The sequence below is a fragment of the Anoplopoma fimbria genome, chromosome 3, assembly GCF_027596085.1.
Source record: "Anoplopoma fimbria isolate UVic2021 breed Golden Eagle Sablefish chromosome 3, Afim_UVic_2022, whole genome shotgun sequence".
Classification (NCBI taxonomy): Eukaryota; Metazoa; Chordata; class Actinopteri; order Perciformes; family Anoplopomatidae; genus Anoplopoma; species Anoplopoma fimbria.
Window position 1 is genome coordinate 1,065,074 of NC_072451.1, and position 22,232 is coordinate 1,087,305.

General features: G+C 35.7%; 1 protein-coding gene across 2 annotated transcripts; it reads right to left on the minus strand.

Annotated features, from left to right (window-relative positions):
- Nucleotides 1-4,877: 4,877 nt before the first annotated feature.
- phb2a (prohibitin 2a) lies at nt 4,878-19,595 on the minus strand. 2 transcript variants are annotated; one of them, XM_054596690.1, is made up of 10 exons: nt 19,493-19,595; nt 18,402-18,531; nt 15,620-15,704; nt 14,266-14,345; nt 13,119-13,303; nt 11,729-11,858; nt 10,930-11,033; nt 9,359-9,436; nt 6,271-6,347; nt 4,878-5,386 (listed from the first exon to the last, which is right to left on the minus strand). In XM_054596690.1, the coding sequence occupies exons 1-10, from the start codon at nt 19,511-19,513 to the stop codon at nt 5,368-5,370; spliced, it is 909 nt and encodes a 302-aa protein (XP_054452665.1). In that variant the 5' UTR covers nt 19,514-19,595; the 3' UTR covers nt 4,878-5,367. The 2 variants fall into 2 exon arrangements, with proteins under 2 accessions (XP_054452665.1, XP_054452664.1); XM_054596689.1 differs by lacking the exon at nt 19,493-19,595 and adding an exon at nt 19,273-19,323.
- Nucleotides 19,596-22,232: the final 2,637 nt, after the last annotated feature.

A 22,232-nucleotide genomic window follows, 5' to 3' on the forward strand; every position in this document is an offset into this window, starting at 1 on the left:
GGGACGCCGCTCGGCCCCCGCGGACGTCCACAGAAAAAAAAAGAGAAGCAGGTTAATGAGCTCCATCAGATCAGCAAATTAACGAAACGGAGCTCTGATTCAACAGGAGGACGGAACCTCTAGGCCGAGGACACAGATCCTGATCCTGATGAGGACTCAGCAGGAGGCCCAGTGGGGGGGGGGATTGTCAGAGGGCTGTGACCTTTAACCCCACAGCCCTCTGATTACCAGCTGTGATGGCACCAATATGGGAACGATTAACGGCAAATTCTAGACTTAAAATAATATTATGTTTTAAAGTAGTCGAGTTAAAGACACTGTGAGGAACCTTTATCTGGTCCTGAATCAGTCTCAGGTTAGTCCTGATCCTCTACAGTAAACCAGACCATCAGAGAGAAGATCGTCTGTTTCTATAAAGTTATTCTTAAAGCTCCTCATCGGAGCCACCGGGTCGGATTCTGGAGAAACCAGATGAAATCATGAAGGTTCACCAGAAACCTCCAGCAGAGACCAGTCCACCGTGGACAGACCCAGATCCAGCAGAGACCAGTCCACCGTGGACAGACCCAGATCCAGCAGAGACCAGTCCAGACTGTCAGACCTGCTGCAGTAAAATGTTTTCTAAAGGGAGTCTGGTGCTCAGAAACACTCCCGCTTTAGTCCACAGGGACCTTTAAGACCAACAGGAAATAAAAGTTCCATTTTTGAGGTTCTTGTGTATTTGTATTTCCTGCTACTTTCCACTTCTCCTGCTCTACATGTAGCTTTAGCTGCTTTACAGATTGTGATTATGAATCATACTGATGGTGTATTATTACAGAATAAACTACCAGCGGAGTATAAAGTCATTTAAATCATTTAAAATAAAAAGGTGAAGTTTTGTTTTCACTCTTCAGAACCGGAGTTCGTCTCCCGGTTCTACTAAAGGAACCATCCTGGACCCTCAGTATGACCCGTATCCGGACTCTAAAGGGTCCGGCGTGACGTGAACCAGCTCGTGTCACAGATCCCCGTTTGTTCAGACTCTCCATTGGTTTTCCTGCAGAGCGCCATCTGCTGGTCACATGTGAGGACACCGTGTTTTAGCTGACGACACTGCGGAGTTCTGCAGAACCTCCTCCTCCTCCTCCTCCTCCTCCTCCTCCTCCTCCTCCTCCTCCTCCTCCATGGCACAGCACAGGCAACCGGCAGCCACCGTCACCATGGCGACCGGCCCATATTGCCGGTCACCACGGTGTGTGAGGTCAGTGTTTCCATGGCGACGGAGCAGATGAACGGTAATCCGTCCTTGTTTTTTTTCTTTTTTTGCAGCGTGGAAACAGAGCGGGCGGGGTGGAGGAGGGTGGAGGAGGAGAGGAGGAGGAGGAGGAGGAGGAGGCATCTGTTAGCATGTGTGTGTGATCTCACTAAAGCTGCAGCCCCCCCTCCTTCCTCCCCCCACCACCCTTCTTTTTTCCCTCCTTCCTCTTCTCGCTCTTTATAGTGAATTTGTGCAAAAACGCAGCGCAGATCAAGCGTGAAGATTAAAAAACATTCTGATAAACAGGTCACCAAAAAAACAAGAAAAGGAACATGCAGCGTGTTATTGCGGCTGCGTAATCAGCTGCAGAGACGTAACGCGGGACACGGCGGGTGACGGAGCCTTTATTTATCGTCTTCTGGTATTTCTATGTCTGTGTTTTGTGTTTTTATGGGGCATTAAAAACCTCTTTGCATGATAAACTCAAATAAAGAGATTCATTTAAAATAAAAAGACGAGGGGAGGACGCTGCAGTTACCTCCAGCTGCCACCAGGTGAAGAGTCATATTATTGTTTTGTTGCTGGTGTCTTTGACGTTTTAAAACAATCGTACATTTATTTTATTAAGATTTTATAAAAATGCACCTTTTAACGTTCGGTGTGGTTGAAGTGAATCCTCCTCCGTCTGACGGGAGAAGAAAACAACCGAATGTAGAAACCATTTTGTTTGTTTTACAAACTGCAGCCGCTGCAGATCGACACCAGCAGCACATTCATCATCTCTGACTCCTCTTTTTCTCCCTCCTCCTCCTCCTCCTCCTCCTCCCCCACCTCCTCCTCCTCTTCTTGGCATCTTTCAAACTCGTGCAGAGGCTCGTGATTGGCTGCCGGGCTTTAGATGTGAGGAGGCGTGGGGTGGCAGCCAATCAGGAGGCCCTTCCGTCTCCCAGCCCCCTCTTTGTCTTTTTTAAAAAACCTGCCATGAATATTCACCCGCCTGGACCAGAACCTCCCCCTCTGCCTCCCCCACACCCCTCCCTCCCCCAGAGATTTAAATCTGCACCCGCCCTCCTTCCTCCTTCCTCCTTCCTCTTTCTTATGTAGAAGAAACATGGAGGGCCGCTCGCTTTGTGTGGCCGACACAATGGCCTCCCCTCCCTCCCCCGTCCTCCCCCGTCCTCCCCTCCCTCTGCAGATTTTAGGGTTTGCAGTGCAGCCTCTCTGCTCACAGCTCGGGCTATAAATAACTCGGCAGCCATCTTATCTTTTTTTTGTGTGTTGTTGTTGTAACCCTGTGAGGAGGAGGAGGGAGGACGGATATGATGAAGGTCATGTGACCCGCTGTTATGACCCGAGGCCTCATCCCTTCAGCGCTCGGTGAGCTGTTAGAATAATGACTCACGAACAGGTGGAGACGTCGGCTGAGTTCCATTTAGCTGCTCCAGTTTCAGGGTACCGGAGAGGTCATGACCTCTACACATGGGGGGGTAAACGTCACCAAATGATTCATATCAAAAGTATTTATACAGGAAGAGACGTCACTTTAAGACGGTTAAAACTATTGTTCAATAAAAGGGTTAAAGAGGATCACAGGATGAGCAGGTAGAGGACAAACTACCAGGGTCCTATTTACCCAGAGCAGCGTCTGACAGGTAGAGGACAAACTACCAGGGTCCTATTATTATCCTACTATAATAGTACAACAGTCACAGTTTGAATACTTTTACAGTTTTCTTTTTATACTGACATACTGTTACTGAAAATGTTACTGTTGCAGAGTATTTCTACTGTGTGTGGTATCAGTACCTTTACTATGATACAGTATTTTAACTGCTTGGTACTAGAGTATTTTGATTGTGTTATACGAGTACTTTTACTTCAACAGAGTATTTATTACAATGTGGTATTAGTGATTTAACTGCATCAGTTTTTTAAAGTTGTGGTATAAGTACTTTTAATGTAACAGAGTATTTTGACCCTGTGATACGAGTACAGGACAGGACGGATGTGAAAGACACATACGAGCTTTTCTTTCACACTCAGCTGCAACAACAAATATAACTGTGGTGTGTGTGTGTGTGTGTGTGTGTGTGTGTGTGTGTGTGTGTGGACATAAATACCTGCTGGTATTAACGACTCAACAATGTTCATATTCAGTTTGAAGCTTTGCTCAGTGAGACGCTTACTGAATGTTACACAAACACAAAAGCTGCAGCTCCGACCAGCTGACGACGTTCATGAACTCACCGAACGAGCTGACACCATTTATTGATCAGTTATCGACTATTATATTAATCAGCATCTATTGTGATAATCTATTCTTTAAAAAATAAAATGATTCCAGATTCTCAAATGTGAAGCTGGTTTTTGAGTTGTGGACAAAACAAGACATTTAAGGACGTCTTTAGGGACTTGAATGGACATTTTTCACCATTTTATAGACCAAATAACTAATCAATAAATCGATGAAATAATGGATAATGAACACACTCCTTAGTTGCAGCTCTACCGTCCAGACGGAACAACAGAGACCAACACTCATTCGTCCCACTTTTTACATCTGAATGAAAGTTTTATCAACAGTCTGAACCCCACGATCTGGGGTTTATCACATCTAGAAGCTGTAAGAATGGTCATTATCTTCAGATTGTCATCTTCCCGACCGTCCTTGAACACATCATGTACACCGAATGCTTCAGTCTGAAAAAGCAGCCGAAACAAAACTCAAAATTGTGATATTTCATAAAAACATTTTGCCCTATATGTCTCATTTAAAACCTCGCCTCAAATAAACCGTTTACTTTAACCAGATTCTGTAAAAAACATTAAATTCTGAGCTCCTCAGTGAAACTATGAAGACATGATTGATTCATCTGAGACCAACAGTCATGTGACAACAATTAGGGGAAACTTAGCTGAACTGCTGCTGAACACAGAGCAGAGAGGAGAAGAATATTCATAGCATGTGAGGTCTATTTTTTTCTTCTAATATTCAACACTTGATCATAGTTATTCAACTTGCATTCCTTTTATTTTTGTATGATTTATGTCATTATAACTTTGTTATTCTGCATTAAAGACATTTTGAGTTCTCTCTACTTCTAGTCCTGTTTGTCAAAATCATGATGGCTTCATACCATTTCACTGGAAGTCCCTTTATTTAGCATTAAAACCAGCATATAGTAATGTATTAGATGGTTTATAACACTATTATTTAATTTCCAGCAGTTAAAGGTGTTGCATTAGCAAATGATTAGTTAATAATTAATTAATAACCTCGACATGTTTCCTGGAATCCAGGCCGTTTATGGACTTTGAGTTTAAAAGGTCTGTTCACTGAAATCACAGAAACATTTTCTCGCTTGCAGCTCGTTTGATTTAATAAAATGTGACTTCAATTCAGTAGAAAAAAAACCTCTTCACTTTTATTTTGGACAAAAGCCTTCCTGAATTTTTTGTATTGTTTTTAGCTACAAATTCAAAACTTTAAGCTAAAGCAATGAGTTTTTTTAAGCAAAAATTGCAAAGAAAAACAATTCGTTTCTGAATTGTGATTTTTTTCTTGCATGTGTTTTTAGATTTTTGACCCTAAACATAATATTTTTTTGCATTTTCAACAAAACAAAACAATTAAAGTCATCAACATGAGTCGTCTTAATGTCCTGAACTTGATGTTTGTTTATTAAGAAAGTCAGAGCAGAAAGTAAAACAGTTTGTTCTAACTAATGACGCTCCAGTGTCTGAAGGGAAAATGTGCATAAATAATTTCTCCAGTTTGAAACACGACTTTAAACTCAACTTTTCTGCAGAGAAAGAAATCCATAAAATACAGATATTCTCAACGGGGTAAACTGCTTTTATTCACAAATAAACATTATTCTGCGGTTATCGTCTACAGATGATTATGACAGAAGAACTGAAGGATGAAGACTTTTACCGACACCAGAGAAACCTTTCAAAATAAATCCACGGTGGTGAAACTCTGCCGGTTAAAGTCCATTTATTTTTTAGTGGCATGTAAACACGGCAGATTCACAGATTGACCTGGTGTGGAGTCGACAGCGGCCGAGACGCAAGAAATGAGTGATGAAGATTTATTTCTGCAGAAGGAATGATGGGACGTCCTCTTACTTCCCCAGCAACAAACTGAAAGAAAAACACACAAAAAATGTAATTACAACACTGTAGTGAAATCCTCTTGTTCTCCTTCAGTTACAAGTTTCAGATGTCCAGAACAGAGATACAGATCCAGGACGCGTTTAGCTTAGCACAAAGACTCTTATCATTGAACTAAAGTCAAATAAAAATAAAACGTCAGTTTGTCAGATTTTCATCTTCCCGACAGTCCTTGAACTCATCATGTGCGACGAATGCTGCCGTCAGTAAATGCAGCCGAAACAAAGCTCAAAATTGTGATATTTAATTAAAAAACGATTTATTCTACATTTAAAATCACGCCACAAATAAACCGTTTACTTTAACCAGATTCTGTAAAAACATTAAATTCTGAGCTCTTCAGTGAAACTATGAAGACATGATTGATTCATCTGAGACCAACAGTCATGTGACAACAAATCTGTGAACCTTTGACTGAACTGCTGCTGAACACAGAGCAGAGAGGAGAGGCTGGAAAAATGTAAATAAATAAATAAATATAAAAAGTGGAGGCTCCATATTAAATTCTATTTCTATCATTTGTATTACTTGCGGACGCTTGGAAAAATATTGGATATATAAATTCCATTGTTTTCTTTTTGTAAAATAGATTATACAAGAAATTAAACTTAGCTTTTTTCTCTTTTTCATGATTTATGTCATTATAACTGTTATTCTGCACTAAAGACATGTTTGAGTTCTCTCTACTTCTAGTCATGATTGTTCTGTTTCTATAGAGGAGCAGGACTTTTATTTTGAAGTTAAAATGAAGACCACAAAGATTAAAATGTGACAGGAAAAAGAATAAAAAACCCGAAACCTGTTTGGGGTTCAGAGGGTTAAAATCAAACACCGGACACATTAAAGGGACTCACTTGAAGTTGTCTTTGTCCTGGAGGTTGAGCACCAGGCTGTCAGCATTCAGGTACACCTTGTTCTGGGACTGCGCCACCTGCAGGTCAAACGATAAACAAACACATTAACAGTTGAGTGTGAGGAGAGAAAACACAGGTGGAGAGCTGGTCGGCCTGCAGGCCTCACCGAGCTGCTGCTGAGCACAAAGGGAACATTGTCGGAGCTCCAACACTGAGCTGATTCACGGCTCGCTGAGCGGCGCTGAGGCCCGTTCACCGTCCACACGCCACCGCCGGATGACGTGACGGTGACCTACAGACGCTCATGTAACCAGCTGATGCCACAAAGAGACGCAGCGCCATCCAAAAGTTATGAATCAGCCGATACGCTGATGATATTCTCCTCTATTTCTGTAATTAATATTCCAACAGAAACTGAATAATTCACACACCAAATGTTTTATTCCGTTTTATATTTCTTACATGTTGTTTGAAAAGAAGTTCAAGTCCGGCGCTTGTATCTGATCAGGAAATTAGATTCATACAGTAGAAGCAGGAACGTTTTACAGAAGTCTTGATGGAAGTTTTAAAACTTATAATATCTATTTACTATACCAGGAAGTATAAGGAACTAAGTATTTCACCATCTTTAACTAAACCTAACTAAGTATTTCACCATCTTTAAAGTATTTCACTAAAACTAAGTATTTCACCATCTTTAACTAAACCTAACTAAGTATTTCACCATCTTTTATTAAACATAACTAAGTATTTATCCATCTTTCCTAACTAAGTTGTTTCCTGTTTGGACAGCAGTTTATTTTGAAAAGACTGTATTCATGTAACAAACAGAAATTGCCACGTGTGGCTGGAATAAAGCACATAAAATGCCATAACTTTGCTGAAATCGTAAAAACCCGTTACACCGTTTAAGTATAAATAAAACTCCCTAACCATTATTCAATTTTCTAGCAAAAATACCGAAAATTATTTGGTTCCAGCTTTTGAAATGCGAGGAACTGCTGGACCTCCGTCTCGTCCTTAATTATTGTAAATATTTTGGGAGTGTTGGTCGGATAAATGAAGATATTTCATGACGATATTGAAACGGTCATTTAGCGCCGTTTTCATGATGTTTTACAGAACAATCGATTAATCTGTTAATTAAGAGACATTTTTTATAAATGATCTATACAGAAAAAAGTCGTTGGCTGCAGCTCTAAAGCTTTATAACCTAGTTATTAAATGTTAATATGTTTCTTAGACGCGTTACACATTTGAGTATTTACAGTTTAAAGACAAAACATTTAAGCAGTTCTGATTTTAGAATGCAGGTTTTAAATTTTAAACTGATTCTTCAGTAATAGGTTGAAATGAGGGATCAAACCTGATGAAGACTTGATGTTAAAAAGTTCTAGTTGTTACACCAATTATAACTTCAATTTAAATTAATGGTAATAAAAGCAGAGAAACCTTTAAATGACTGTGAAAAATAAAAAACACAAGAGGTCAAATGTCAGAAGAAGATTCGTCTCCAAGTTTTCTCTGCCTTCTCCCTCCAATTTCATGATCATGTGGCGCCACCTGGTGGACTCAATGAGCTGCTTCAACTGCATCTGTGTTGCCTAAACTGGGGCTCTGGACCCGTCAGGGGCCCCCATGGGTGTCGAAGCGGAAGGCAATTTAAACTGAACACTTTAAGAAGATTGAGACAATAATTCTAAAGTAAAACAAAACATTATCCTTTAAAAATGAGTCAATAAAAATACTGTGGACCTCTCAGAAGAGACGTAAAAACATATTAATCATATTTTAAAAAAGGACAAATTCTCCAAGGTGCTTATTAAACAGTGAAACAGGCTTGTTATGCTTTAATCATTCCTCCTGTTTATACTGGACAGTAAACTCTTGTTTTACAATGTGAGTGATGGAGGAAACAATCTACATTAATGGAGTTAAATCAAATCAAATGGATATCTGGGGATCTCTTGAGCATTTATGACTCGATGCAGAAAACTTAATAGGTAATTTAAAACTCTATTCTCAACGTTATGATCGCCTGTAACCATTCTGTTCACCGCTGCCCCTGAATGCAACACACGTTGTTAGCTAGTTTAACACGAGCAGAGTTTCAGTGAGGGCGGCTGAGCTGGAGCAGCTGATAAAAGGGTTAGAAGCCAACGTAGATGGAATCATTTCTTAACTTAACTTCTTCTTTTTGCCAAAGTTGAACTTCAGTATTCTACACACTGGTAGCTGTGTTGTAATCTTTATTTAACATTCGTCTCTTAACCACACTCACTCTCCTTTTAAGCTGCTGTGTGTCCTTCAGTTGACTTGTAACTGGAAAAGTTGGTAAGGACAAATGAGTAGATTCAAGTTTGTCACTTCTATGGACAAGAAGTGTTGAATACATGAAGTGGATCGCAACTCTTTGTCGAGGATTTGCGCCCTCGTTCTCAGTCTTTGAGAATCAAGAGATTTCACAACATTTATCTCCATGTTTTTATGACCAAACAAAAGCTAAAGTCATGGATTCACTGAGGAAAGTGAGACAGAATATTGTGTCCCTGTAACTGATGACTTTACCATAAAGTTGAAGAGAAGTCTATATTATGCATTTGTGAATAAGAGCAGCTTGTTGTGTCACATGACTCAGAACATTCTGAATTATGCGTTTTCACTACGAGGATGCTGCTACTTCTCTTTGCAGTGACGGTAAATGTTGACACATCTCTTCTATTTGTAACTAATATTGAATTAATAAAAGATAATGGAAGTTCATTTATCTGGTTTTTTATTTTTATTATGACTCACTACAAAAATGCAGTGTTTTAAAAATAGCCGATAGTCACAGTGAGGATAAATTAAATCATGTATAGAAACATTTTGATGCATAAAGATCGTTTTATATTCTGAATTTAAATCAAACCGTGAGAGATTCACGTTCCCAGTTAGTTAAGCACCATTTGAGGACTTCTTCTTATTCTTAATGTACCTGTTTCTGATCAGCTGTCTGTCAGAAACACCTTTTTATTCTCTGCTCTGTCGGGGAATTTGTGCTTCACTATATTGTGACGGATAAAGTCCTCCGGTGAACGCTTCTTACCGTCTTGGCGATGTTCTGCGCCGCCCGGATCTTCCTCAGCTTCAGGTAGCCCGGGTTCTTCGTCACGGCCTGACCCAGCTGAACCACACAAACAATTAAATGGTTAGTGTGTTCTCACAGGAGAACAGTGTTACACACCCAACAACAGGGAGAGCGAGTCAATCATCACGAGGATCAAAGCTTCGGGCGTGCCGCCGATTATTCTCACGCATGTTGACTGGCAGGAGAAATAATTACTGCATAGTGTTATTATTAAGTGTTTGTTTGACAGGCTTCTGTTGAAAGGGTGTTTAAGTGTTCAGTCAAAGTAAAGATGTAATCGTAAAGATGTAATCGTCCACATTCTCTTAACGTTTTACAGGTTTCAGAGATGTTGAAACCTTCTGTCTGGCTCAAACAGCCCGAGGCCTCAGCAACAGGTTTCAAAAGAGAAACAGTAAAAACAACAACAGGAAAAACCACAACAGAGTCGACCTCAAGACCAACTGAACGCTGCTGTTTGTATTTCAACTAAAAACACATTTTATCATCTTTTGCTTTATATTTTTAAACTTCACATCAATTCTCAAAATATTTAAACCTGTAAAATGTTCTAAATTTGGCTGCAGAAAAAGTTCTTCAGATCTTTTTCTTCCTCGTTATCGGGACGTCAGTCGGGGAGCAAAAACTCCCTTTTTATGCAATAAATAAAAAGAAATTGTGCGTCATTCACACTCAGTTCAAGAATATTTAAAAGCAGTCTCCTGTTTGTTTAATCGGCGTTACGGTCGTTTGGAGCGTCTTCCTAAGCGCCTGCTTTATTCAGACAGTAACTAATGTCTGATAGAACATTAAAAGACTCCATCTGTACTTAATGTTTGTTTATGTATTAATACAAAATATATTGATTCAGTATTGCTTTAAACTGTCACTCTCCCTTTGTTTTCTTATAATCTTTAATGTTTTATTGCTGTTAACATATCTGTTCTTGCCATTTGCTTCCTCTTTGTTTAGTTTTTAATTTGCCTGTTTTTATTTATTCTCTTCTTTCTTCACTTTATTGTAAAATACCAAATAAAAGGTGTTATATAAATAAAGTTTTTTTATTTGATCCCTATGAAGCCACATTATTGATTTAGTGAATTGGTTTTTTTTTAGATCGCAATTAATAAAAATTAAAAACATTTATATTTTTACATCCTTTTTGTGAGTGAAACTAAGTCTGCATGTGTCGGGTTCATTTTTTAATGAACAATTAATCTGCAGATTAGTTAATCAATTAATAATTATGTCAGTATTTAAGTACAGTATTGATGCAAAATATGTTCTTCACTATAATCTCACAGAGGGAGAAACTGTCTTCATCTTAAGTGAAATGTTGAATGCAGGTTTTTACTCCTATCAGAGTATTAATACAGAGCAGTACTGCTACTTTTACTATAGTATATATAATATATACTACATACTATAGCAGTATACACAGTAGTACTTCTTCCTCCGGTGGAGCCTCACAATGAGGAAGTAAAGCTGAATTAAACGTCTCCACAGAGAACGCAGACTTTAACAGAGTATAAATAAGACCTTGAACTCACCATCTTTGCGGCCTCAGCTTCTCCTTCGGCCTGGATGATCTTGTGCCTTTGGTCCTGTTTGGCCTTTTCTACGTAAAACTGAGCTCGCTGTGCCTCCTGCTGGGCTGGAGAGGAACATCAGGGTCAGAACCAGGTTTTCACATGTGGGAAATTGTTGATGCATAAATAATAAATAAATAAAGCAAGAGAAAGGTAAAGGACCATCGCTGCAAAAGTAAATCATCATAAATAAATATTTTTAAAATGTAGTTTTTGAAACAAAGATGTAATGTGCAAGTTATTGAACTTTTACAAGCATTTAGAAATAAGAATAACAGTTTCTAAAGCTCTGTTTATACTTCCACATGCACGATGCTATTAATGCTCTATTTCCTGTCGTTGCATTATTCTCTTATTTTCCTAATTAATTGTCTTTTTTCCTCACAAAATAATCAAAAAGAACCGATATGACTGTCGATAATGAACCAAAACAATAAGCAGTATGGATAAGAGTACTTGTATTGATAAAATCCTAACGATACCCATCACTAATGGACTACTTTATTGTCTTTATACAAACCCCGTGACGGAAAAAGTGAAGTATTAAATATTTTATAAAGAAGAAAATGTTGGATATCCTGTAAACTATTTGATTTGGCTGCAAAATATTTACTCACATGTAGATTTTTAAGACTTACTAATAATTAACTGTCCCTCAGACATGTAAATAGTGTTTTTTTATCACTGCTTTGAGTTTAATCCGAGTTTAAATGTGGAATAAACGAAATCCAATGTGGCCCAACGTCCCGTTTCTACTCACCGACTTGTTTGGCCTCGACGGCGGCCGTGTACTCTCGACTGAAGCTGAGCTCGGTGATGGCCACGTCGTCCAGGATGATGTTGAAGTCCTTCGCCCGCTCGAACAGCTCTCTGCGGATCAGCAGGGAAACCTGGAGGAGAAATCAATAAAACGGAGGTCATGAGGTCGACTTTTCTCTCCTTTTTCAGTTTGAAAACATCCGAGAAACTAAACTATACGAGTTAGCTCTTGTTCTGTCAGAGCCTGAAGTATCTGCACTGTTGCTATGGTTACCTGCAGTTTATTTCCCACTCTGCTTATAAAAGATACACCAGACTAAAACTAAAACAGTCTCATAAAACATCCAGGGTTCTAAATACTTTTTCTTCACTTTTAAATTTAAATGCACCAACAACTATATTATTTTATGGCACCTTTTAGTGTTTTCGTCCTTCATTTAAAGGCAGTTCCACCACAGAAGAAATCCAACATTGACCTCTAAGACGTTTGCTTTTTTAAGACAATGTCAATCGTCACGTATTATGTCATTTGAGCTGATTTTTTCTTTTAACTTTCTCCAAAACTGCTAAAAAAAACAATTCAAATTTTACAAAATAGCCAAAAATATTTTACTTTTATTACATAGCTGATTTAAAGTGTCCCCTTAAAAGTCTTAAATGACGCCCATAAAGTCCAGTTTGTTGTTGACAGAGTCATACAGCAAACTTTTATTATTATTTGAAAAAGAAAAAAATACAAGTTGAATTTCTTTGATAACATTGGCAAACAATGGAATCTATATATTCAACATTTTTCAAAGCATCTACAAGTGTTACCAATGTTGGAAATAAATGGAGGCTCTACGTGTTATATATTTTAAACTATTTATATTTTTACAGCCTCTCCTCTCTGCTCTGTGTTCAGCAGCAGTTCAGTCAAAGCTTCACAGATTTGTTGTCACATGACTGTTGGTCTCAGATGAATCAATCATGTCTTCATAGTTTCACTGAGGAGCTCAGAATTTTATGTTTTTTACAGAATCTGGTTAAAATAAACGGTTTATTTTAAATGAGACATGTAGAATAAAATGTTTTTGATTAAATATCACAATGTTAAGCTTAGTTTTGGCTGCTTTGGACTGTCAGAAAGATGTAAATCTGACGACTTTTCTTACATCTTCTGGCTGTGATCCACGGTGTAGCTTTTGGCCGATTTTTTAGGGAAAACATGCTTTCATTCGGCGAGTTTTGAGTTTCACAGGTTAACTTTGACTACAGTAACAAACATTTCATAGTTGAATTCCCATATTTAAAGATAAAACATTATGAGCTTCGTAAAGACAAAAGTCGTGGCCGAGCTTCTGCAGTGGATTGTAAGGAGTTTAAACATGAATAGATAACGTGTCTGGTACCTGTGCTCTCTGGGTGATGAGCTGAGAGGCGTTGAACTTTGCCACCACGCTCTTCAGCACCTCGTTGACGATGGACGGCAGGACGCGCTCGTCGTAGTCTTTACCGAGCTGCTGGTAGAGGATGGGAAGGTTGGACGCCAGCGGCCGGGACAGAACTCGCAGGGAGATGTTCACCATCTGGAGGTCTGACAGCAATCAGAGCAACACATGATTATACTCAGACAGCTGAATTATGACACAACCAATGCTGGAGTGTTGAGGCCAATGAGAGAAGATAGAAAGTGTAGAAGTATAAATGAACTTCTCAACTCTGTCATGAAGATTCATGATATTCATCCCACGACAATTATCTAACTTTGACAGAAACAGAGCTGTAATTATCTATAAACTCATGTCTCATATTCATAAACTACTTTATTACCTTCGTACAAACCCTCTAAAGAAAGAAGTCAAGTATTAAATGCATTATAAAGAAACAAAAAGGTTGAATATCCTATATTTGATTATGTTTGATTAGGCTGCAAAATATTTACTACAATGACCATTTTAAAGACCTCGTTTGTGAAGAAACTAAAAACTAATTGACCTTCTTCGTACAATCAGACATGGAAATATTGGAATACTGATTGCCAAGTAACAAAAGAATCTGAGGCGCACGACCAAACGCTGAGACTCGAGTTTATGGTCTCAATCTCTAGTTTCAAGTCTTAAAGCTGCATTCTCTCTCCTGTCCACCAGGGGGCGACTCCTCTGGTTGTATAGAAGTCTATGAGAAAATGACTCTACTTCTCTCTTGATTTATTCCCTCAGTAAACATTGTAAACATGAGTTTATGGTCTCAATCTCTAGTTTCAAATCTTCTTCAATACAGCATGATGTTCATTTAGTAAATGATGCTCCATTTAGAGTCAAACAGACCATAAAGCAGGGGATGCTTTAGGGCGGGGCTACACACTGATTGACAGGTCGACACCAGAGACGTATACGCCGTCTCTACGTCACTCCTCCTCAGTCCATATATGGTCACTTCCTGTTCACTGGTTGCAAAAATCCAAGTTGGCGACGGCCTAAACGCCTAGCTCGAGGCTTCATAAATAAGCTTCAATGACCTCACACACATCTTTGTGATCTAAAAGAAGATTCTGACCTTTGCTTCCGGTGAGCGAGGAGATCTTCCTGGGTCTGGCTCTGATGTCGTAGATGATGGGATACTGGATCCAGGGAATCCTGAAGACAACAAACCGTCAGAGCTGCTTTTCTTTACATGCATACGATTCATCAAATAATGTCTTGTTAATTTAACGTCACAATTCAACTCTTGTGTTATTATGAATTCATTCATTCTTCTCCTTTTATTTTTCTAATGTTCTAATTTTCCTTTTGTTTTCGCTTGTTTCTGTCTCATTTTCTGCATTTATGAGATTTGTGATGGGCAAATAACAAGAAATATGTAGGAAAAACAATCGTCCAGTGAGGCTAGACAAATATAGATTGTTGTTAAGAATAGTTTCTTTCAAAATGTAACTTTTATCAAAAAAACCCAGAATATTTGACCTCCTAAATTCAGAGGTTTCAAACCACTAATGAGTAATTTTCCACCACCACATTACTTAATAATTGATGAATCTAAACGACTTGTTTCCCCCCCAAAAAGCTCTGGAAAATTGTTTCTATTTTCATATCGTCCAATCGTGGTTTATCGAGATAAACGCTCCAATCTCACATCACCAAGTGAAATGCCATTCATGCTGTAACATTCTTTTAATTCTGAGCTCCTCAGTGAAACTACGGAGCCGTGATTAACTCGGCAGAGACCAACAAAAAAAATCTGTCAAATCTATTGGTCTTTTTTATGATTCATGTCATTATAACTGTTATTCTGCACTAAAGACATGTTTGAGTTCTCTCTACTTCTAGTCATGATTGTTCTGTTCCCATAGAGGAGCAGGACTTTTATTTTGAAAAACAAGAAGACAGGAAAATGTAACAGGAGTGACAAACGTCCTTAAACGGTTTATTTGAGGTGAGATTTTAAATAAGACTTTTAGAATAAATGTATTTGATTTTTTTTTGATGGGAGCTTTTAAATCACACACACGATGTGTTCAAGGACCGTCTGAAAGATGAAAATCGGAAAACTATGACGGTTTTCACAGCTTCTGGGTTTGATAAACGATGTAGTAATGTTGGCGATGGTTTGAATAAAACATTATTTTCAATCACGCCGGTGGGTTTTGGGGTTCAGAGGGTTAATATCGGCGTAGGAAACATCCCTTTAATCGTCGATACATCATCAGATCACCTCGCAGGCAATGTTTTTCGTGTCTTTCAAGCAAAAATAACACGTTTACTGCTCGCTCCACCAGACCACACCACTGTCCCAGCTTTTATTTTGAAAGTTGAAGGGCAGGATCTAACAGGATAGACCTTCTTGTCGTCATCAGATCTCCTGAGCGGTGGAATCTCTATACGTTTGTTTGTATGGAGGTGAAGCCTCCTACCTGAAGTGGAGTCCCTCAGAGAGGACGGTGTCCATCTGCATCCCTCCGAACCTGTTGAAGACGACGGCTCTCTGTCCTCCTTCAACTACAGGACACACAGCAAATCATGACCGGTTAACAAAACCAAAACATAAAAAACACACTAGTTTAAATCTAATTCTGTTGGTTTTGATTAATATTCAAATGTGTCCGTTTCCAGATTCATTTAAACCAGAAGGGGGGGAAACAGAGAACAAGTTATAACAAGAACATGAAAGCAAACATAAAAAAATCTGCAGTTCCCTAAAAAAGGAGACACTACAGGTTGTATTACAAGTTTTCTGATAAGTTATGTTTAAATATGTAAATGAGGCGTTATCTTATCATAGATAATTTGCAATATTTCCAGAACATAAATGTGAATATTTCAATAAAGCCAGGTTCAAAATTATTGTTTCTTTTTGTTGACATATTACAGTCAAAAGGTTTTTACAGACGGAATGTTGGATATCTCTTTGTATCACTTCATACGTCAGAAAATGTTTTTAATAATATAATGTTGTATAAATCAGGTTATGGATGATATATGAACAAACCCCTCGGTAGAAACCTTCAGAATATAGGTAGGAATGAAACTGTAAAGTTTGGTGTATGTAAGAGCTACTGAAGTGGAGATTTCTGGATCAGTCTGAAAGAAAACTAATTTTAAAGATATGTTTTGTTAAATGACACATGTTGAAGAAAAAATAACTAATAGATATCAACATGAAACTTCTAGAGGTGATTACTGACATTAAGACGATTGTTTTTTGTATTACAGGTTTTCTGAAATGTTATGTTTAAATATGTAAATGAGGCATTATGTAATGGTAACTTTTGGTGAATTTAGTAGAAATCTACAGACGCAAATAAACAGAGTAGTAAAATAAATGTGTGTGTAAATCAGTGCATGAAAAACAAAGCTTCTGCCTAAAGAGTCTACTATAAATAAAAATGTAATTTAACAAACTGAGCGAAGTGTTTTATATTTATTTTATTATCTCAACAATACTTTTTACACTCGGAGGTTAACGTTTGCCTTTAAATTATTAACTTATTTATTGCCTCCTTATTTTATTTCTTTCTCTTAATCTCTCCTCCCCCCTTCTTCCCTTCACTGACTCCTCCTTGTCTTCCTTTTCTTTCCTCCTTTTTCCATAGTTCTTCCTTTCCTACAAAAAATCTTTGTTTCCTTTTCCTAACACCCTCCCGTCTTCCCCTACCTCAACTCCTCCTCTCCTTTCCTACCTTTAGCACTCTAAAACACCTTGGTAAGCTCCAGTTTCATGATGCCATTTACAAACTCAAGGACTATATCAGAATTTGTTTTTTATACTTATTTATTATTCTTGTTTAGTTCTTTGTTTTTTACTTATGTTTGTTTGCACAATCCTCTCTGCGGCTGTAATCCTGTTTATTTCCCCGCTGTGAGACTAATAAGGGATAATCTGATTTTATCTAATCTTATTTTAAAGCATCTTGTATCGGTGGCACAAACAAAACATCCCTGTTCCTCTTCGAGGTCAAAGGCGTCATTTTATTTTCTGTCACAAGATGATGGAACTTAAACAAAAAAACCTCTGAATTATTCTCATCTCTTCTGCTTTCATTGAGATTGTCCTCATCATTTAAACAATCTTTAATAAACTGTTTTACACCGACGACATCCAGCATATGGACCTCAAACTTCTTCATAACATTGTACAAACATTCATCTCTCATATTTGGACCTGTAGCCTCGACATTTTTCATACTTCGCAACGGAGAACAAATTTATCTTCGGTTGATTTTAAAATCAATTATTTCTTGCAGGTTCGAAAAGGTGGAAACAGCGATGCACGAACATGCTTCAGTTGGTAGCTCCCATTAAACTTTTCTTCATTTTTGTCTTTATTTGTTGTAGTTTTTTTTGGTATTTATCACTAATGACATTTGACAGAATACATTCGTCAAAGTCTGAAAAACTACAAGAATGTACGGCTGTTTTTGTGTTGCAACTGAATTTTGCTTTGCATCCCTGTTTTGTATAATTACAAATGATCCTTGAATGACATTGCCCAGAGTACTGTAAAAACGTCTGTGAAATAAGACGAGTTTCTCAGCTGCTTTATTTTGTTTGTTTCCCTGCAAACTAAAGAAATAAACGTTTCCCCTGGAATAGATGATGCATTATTTGAAGAGCTAAAGATAGTCATATTTTGGCAATAAACGTATATATTTATCGTGACTAAAAAGGAGAAACTTGAACAAACTCCTGTCCAAACGGCCAACTAGTCCGTGTCGTGGAACAGGTGTAAACAACCTTTATGTGACGTCATGCATGTTATAAAGCTACAGTAAGACGACCTGTGTATGTTGCTTCCTTTACTCCATAAGCCATGTATGTGTGTGTGTGTGTGTGTGTGTGTGTGTGTATATATATATATATATATATATATATATATATATATATATATATATACACTGAATAAATATTATGGCTTTATAAGTCAGGATAATGAGATTTTAAATTAAATTAGTGACTTTTGAATGGAAGATGATTGTATATTAAGTCAAATTGTCCATTTTTATATCAAGATTATACATTTAAGATTATTAAATAGTGTCAAATAGTCATATTTTGGACATGAATGTATATATTTATCGTGACTAAAAAGGAGAAACTTGAAACGGCCAACTAGTCCGTGTCGTGTCGAGTTGAGGAACAGGTGTAAACAACCTTTATGTGACGTCATGCATGGTTATAAAGCTACAGTAAGACTACCTGTGTATGTTGCTTCCTTTACTCCATAAGCCAGAGCTCCAGCACCCACCAGCAGCTTGAGGCCGAGTCCTGCACCCCGAGGCCCTGCTGACATCCTGGCTGCTATCTGCCGCAGCTGCTGCAGAATACCCTGTAAACACAGAACGCAGAATCAGACACACTTTGGATTAAATGTTGATAAATGAGACACACAAGGCTGGTTTTAATGACAGAGAAATCCTCTGTGGTTAAACAATAACCACACAGACAGTGACCTTCACACTGGATGTAACCATGAAGGTTGACCCCTCCCACCTTCACAAGGACCGCATGTGTCCACAAACACACTCCAGCCAGACTCCATTCATAAACCCATTCATTTAAACATTAACACACTTTAACCTCACACATGAACAAAACAAATTATATATATGAAATGTGTGCACTCTAATCTTAAATTCGGCTGTAAAATAACATGCAAATATGACTCAATATCAACATTTGTTTGCCTATAGTGCTGCTTTGAAGGCTGGCCCACAAACACACTCCATCCATAAATCCATGTGTTTCAACATCAAACCCTCAAAAATACATTTTAACATCATATATGCATAAAACAAATGATATATATGGAATATGTGCACTCTAATCTTAAATTCGGCTGAAAAATAACATGCAAATACGACTTAGAATGACATAATATCAACATTTGTTTGCCTGTAGTGCTGCTATGCAGGCTGGCCCACACACACACTCCAGCCAGACTCCATCCATGAATCCATATATTTAAACATTAAACCTTCAAAAACACATTTTAACATCACATATGCATAAAACAAATGATACATGTTGAATGTGTGCACTCTAATCTTAAATTCGGCTGAAAAACAACCTGCAAATACGACTCAGAACGACCCAATATCAACATGTATCTGTGCTAGCTAGCTCCATGCTAACGCTAGCTTACATCACAGTAGCCTGACGCACATGTGTAGCTTTCTGTTAAAAACACGCTGCTGTCAGAGCGCGGGAAAGCAGCAGCACGGTGAGAGCGGACAGGAGGCAAGCAGGGCCGCAGGAGCGGGAACAGGAGCGGGAACAGAAGCACTTACTCCGGGGTCTTTACTCGCCATGCTCGTCCTCTCTCAGGCTGCACAACAGATGAAGAAGAACTGCAAGGTCACAAGTAGTGACGCACTTCCGGGTGCGGCCCGGGGCATCATGGGAAATGTAGGACGGCGTGAAGAGGGCGTTAGGTTGATCACCTTCTGTTAGAATGAAGGAATTCATCTGCTTTATTAATTCATATATTTATATATGCATATATATATAATATATTTATATATATTTATATATATATAAATATATATATATATATATATTTATATATATATTTATATATATATAATATATATAAATATATAAATATATATATAAATATATATATATAATATATATTATATATATATAAATATATATATAAATATATATATTTATATATTTATATATATATTTATATATTTATATATATATTCATATATTTATACATATTATTTGTATATAAATATATATATATAAATATATAAATATTAATATATATATTCATATATTTATATATATATTTATATATTATATAATATATATAAATATATATATATATATATAAATATATATATATATATATATATATATTTATATATATATATATATTTATATATTTATATATATATATATTTATATAAATATATATATTATATATATATTATATAAATATATTATATATATATATATTAATATATATATATTAATATATATATAAATAATTATATATATATATATATTATAGATATATATATAGTTATATATATATACTGAATAAATATATATATAAATAAATATATATATATATATAAATATATATTTATATATTATATGTATATAAATATATATATAAATATATATATATTATATAATTATATATATAAATATATATATATATATATATATATTATATATTTATATATATTATATGTATATAAATATATATATAAATATATATATTTATATGTGTATATATACATATAAATATATATATATAAATATATATATTCATATAAATATATATATTCATATATTATATGTATATAAATATATATATATAAATATATATATATTTATATATATATATATTATATGTATATATATACATATAATATATCTATGTATATATATATATTTATATATAAATATTATGACTTTATAAGTCAGGATAATGAGATTTTAAAATAAATGATTGACTTTTGAATTGAAGATGATTGTATATTAAGTCAAATTTTCCTTTGTTATATCAAGATTATACATTTATATTAAATTTAAGATCATTAAATAGTGTCAAATAGTCAAATAGTGACTCTTGAGATCAAGATTATGAGACACAAAGTGAGTGTATGACTTTTAAAGTCAAGGTCATGTGATGTTATGTAAGTATAAGGACCTTCAAGTTTCATTATATGATTTTTTTAATCCAAATTATGATTATGTTAAAAAATGTCGCCATTTTAACTCAAGATAATTGAATATAAAATCAAAAGTGAGTTTTTAAATCAAGATTATGAGACGCAGAGTGAGTTTATGTCTTTTAAAATCAGGATCAGGAGATATACCATTTAAAAAAGGTTGTTAAATTTTATTAAATGACTTCTGAGGTCCAGATTACGAGATACTATAATCAATTTGACTTTTAATTTAACAATATTGCATATTAAGTCAAATAGTGAGTTTTAAATTCAACATTATGAGACACAAAACTCAGGATTATGAGATATTAAGTTTAATTAATTATTATCAGTTTAGACAACAACATCAAATGTGAGATCGGCTAAATAAATAATAAATATGATTTCTGTGTCTTATAATTTAGATTTTGACGGTTGTCCCATAATTCTAACTTTGTTCATTTAAAATAATCCAAACTTTTTGAACTAATAATTTAGATAAAAAGAATCAATAATAATAAGAGAGAGATAAGATAAGATAAGATAAGATAAGATAAGATAAGATAAGATCCTTTATTAGTCCCGCAGTGATAATATTTACTTTGAGTTTAATTAATTATTATCAGTTTAGACAACAACATCAAATGTGAGATTGGCTAAATAAATAATAAATATGATTTCTGGTTATAGTGTCTTATAATTTAGACTTTAACAGTTGCTTTATAATTATAACTTTGTTTTTTTTAAATAATCTAAACTTTTTGAACTAATAATTTAGACAAAGATAATATTTACAGTGAGTTTAATTAATTATTATCAGTTTAGACAACAACATCAAATGTGAGATTGGCTAAATAAATAATAAATATGATTTCTGGTTATAATTTAGACTTTAACAGTTGCTTTATAATTATAACTTTGTTTTTTTAAAATAATCTAAACTTTTTGAACTAATAATTTAGACAAAGATAATATTTACAGTGAGTTTAATTAATTATTATCAGTTTAGACAACAACATCAAATGTGAGATTGGCTAAATAAATAATAAATATGATTTCTGGTTATAATTTAGACTTTAACAGTTGCTTTATAATTATAACTTTGTTTTTTTAAAATAATCTAAACTTTTTGAACACATAATTTAGACAAAAATAATATTTACAGTGAGTTTAATTAATTATTATCAGTTTAGACAACAACATCAAATGTGAGATTGGCTAAATAAATAATAAATATGATTTCTGGTTATAATTTAGACTTTAACAGTTGCTTTATAATTATAACTTTGTTTTTTTAAAATAATCTAAACTTTTTGAACTAATAATTTAGACAAAAATAATATTTACAGTGAGTTTA

What these genes read in the sequence shown, in the direction of transcription:
- phb2a (XM_054596689.1), bottom strand. Translation starts at nt 19,308, where the DNA reads ATGTTGATATTGGGTCGTTCTGAGTCGTATTTGCAG. An exon ending in AAAGGAAGCAACATACACAG is followed by an intron (nt 15,705 to 18,401) that starts GTAGTCTTACTG and finishes TGTGTCCTGTAG; the next exon opens with TTGAAGGAGGACAGAGAGCC. An exon ending in AAGCTGAGGCCGCAAAGATG is followed by an intron (nt 9,437 to 10,929) that starts GTGAGTTCAAGG and finishes TGTGTGGTTCAG; the next exon opens with CTGGGTCAGGCCGTGACGAA.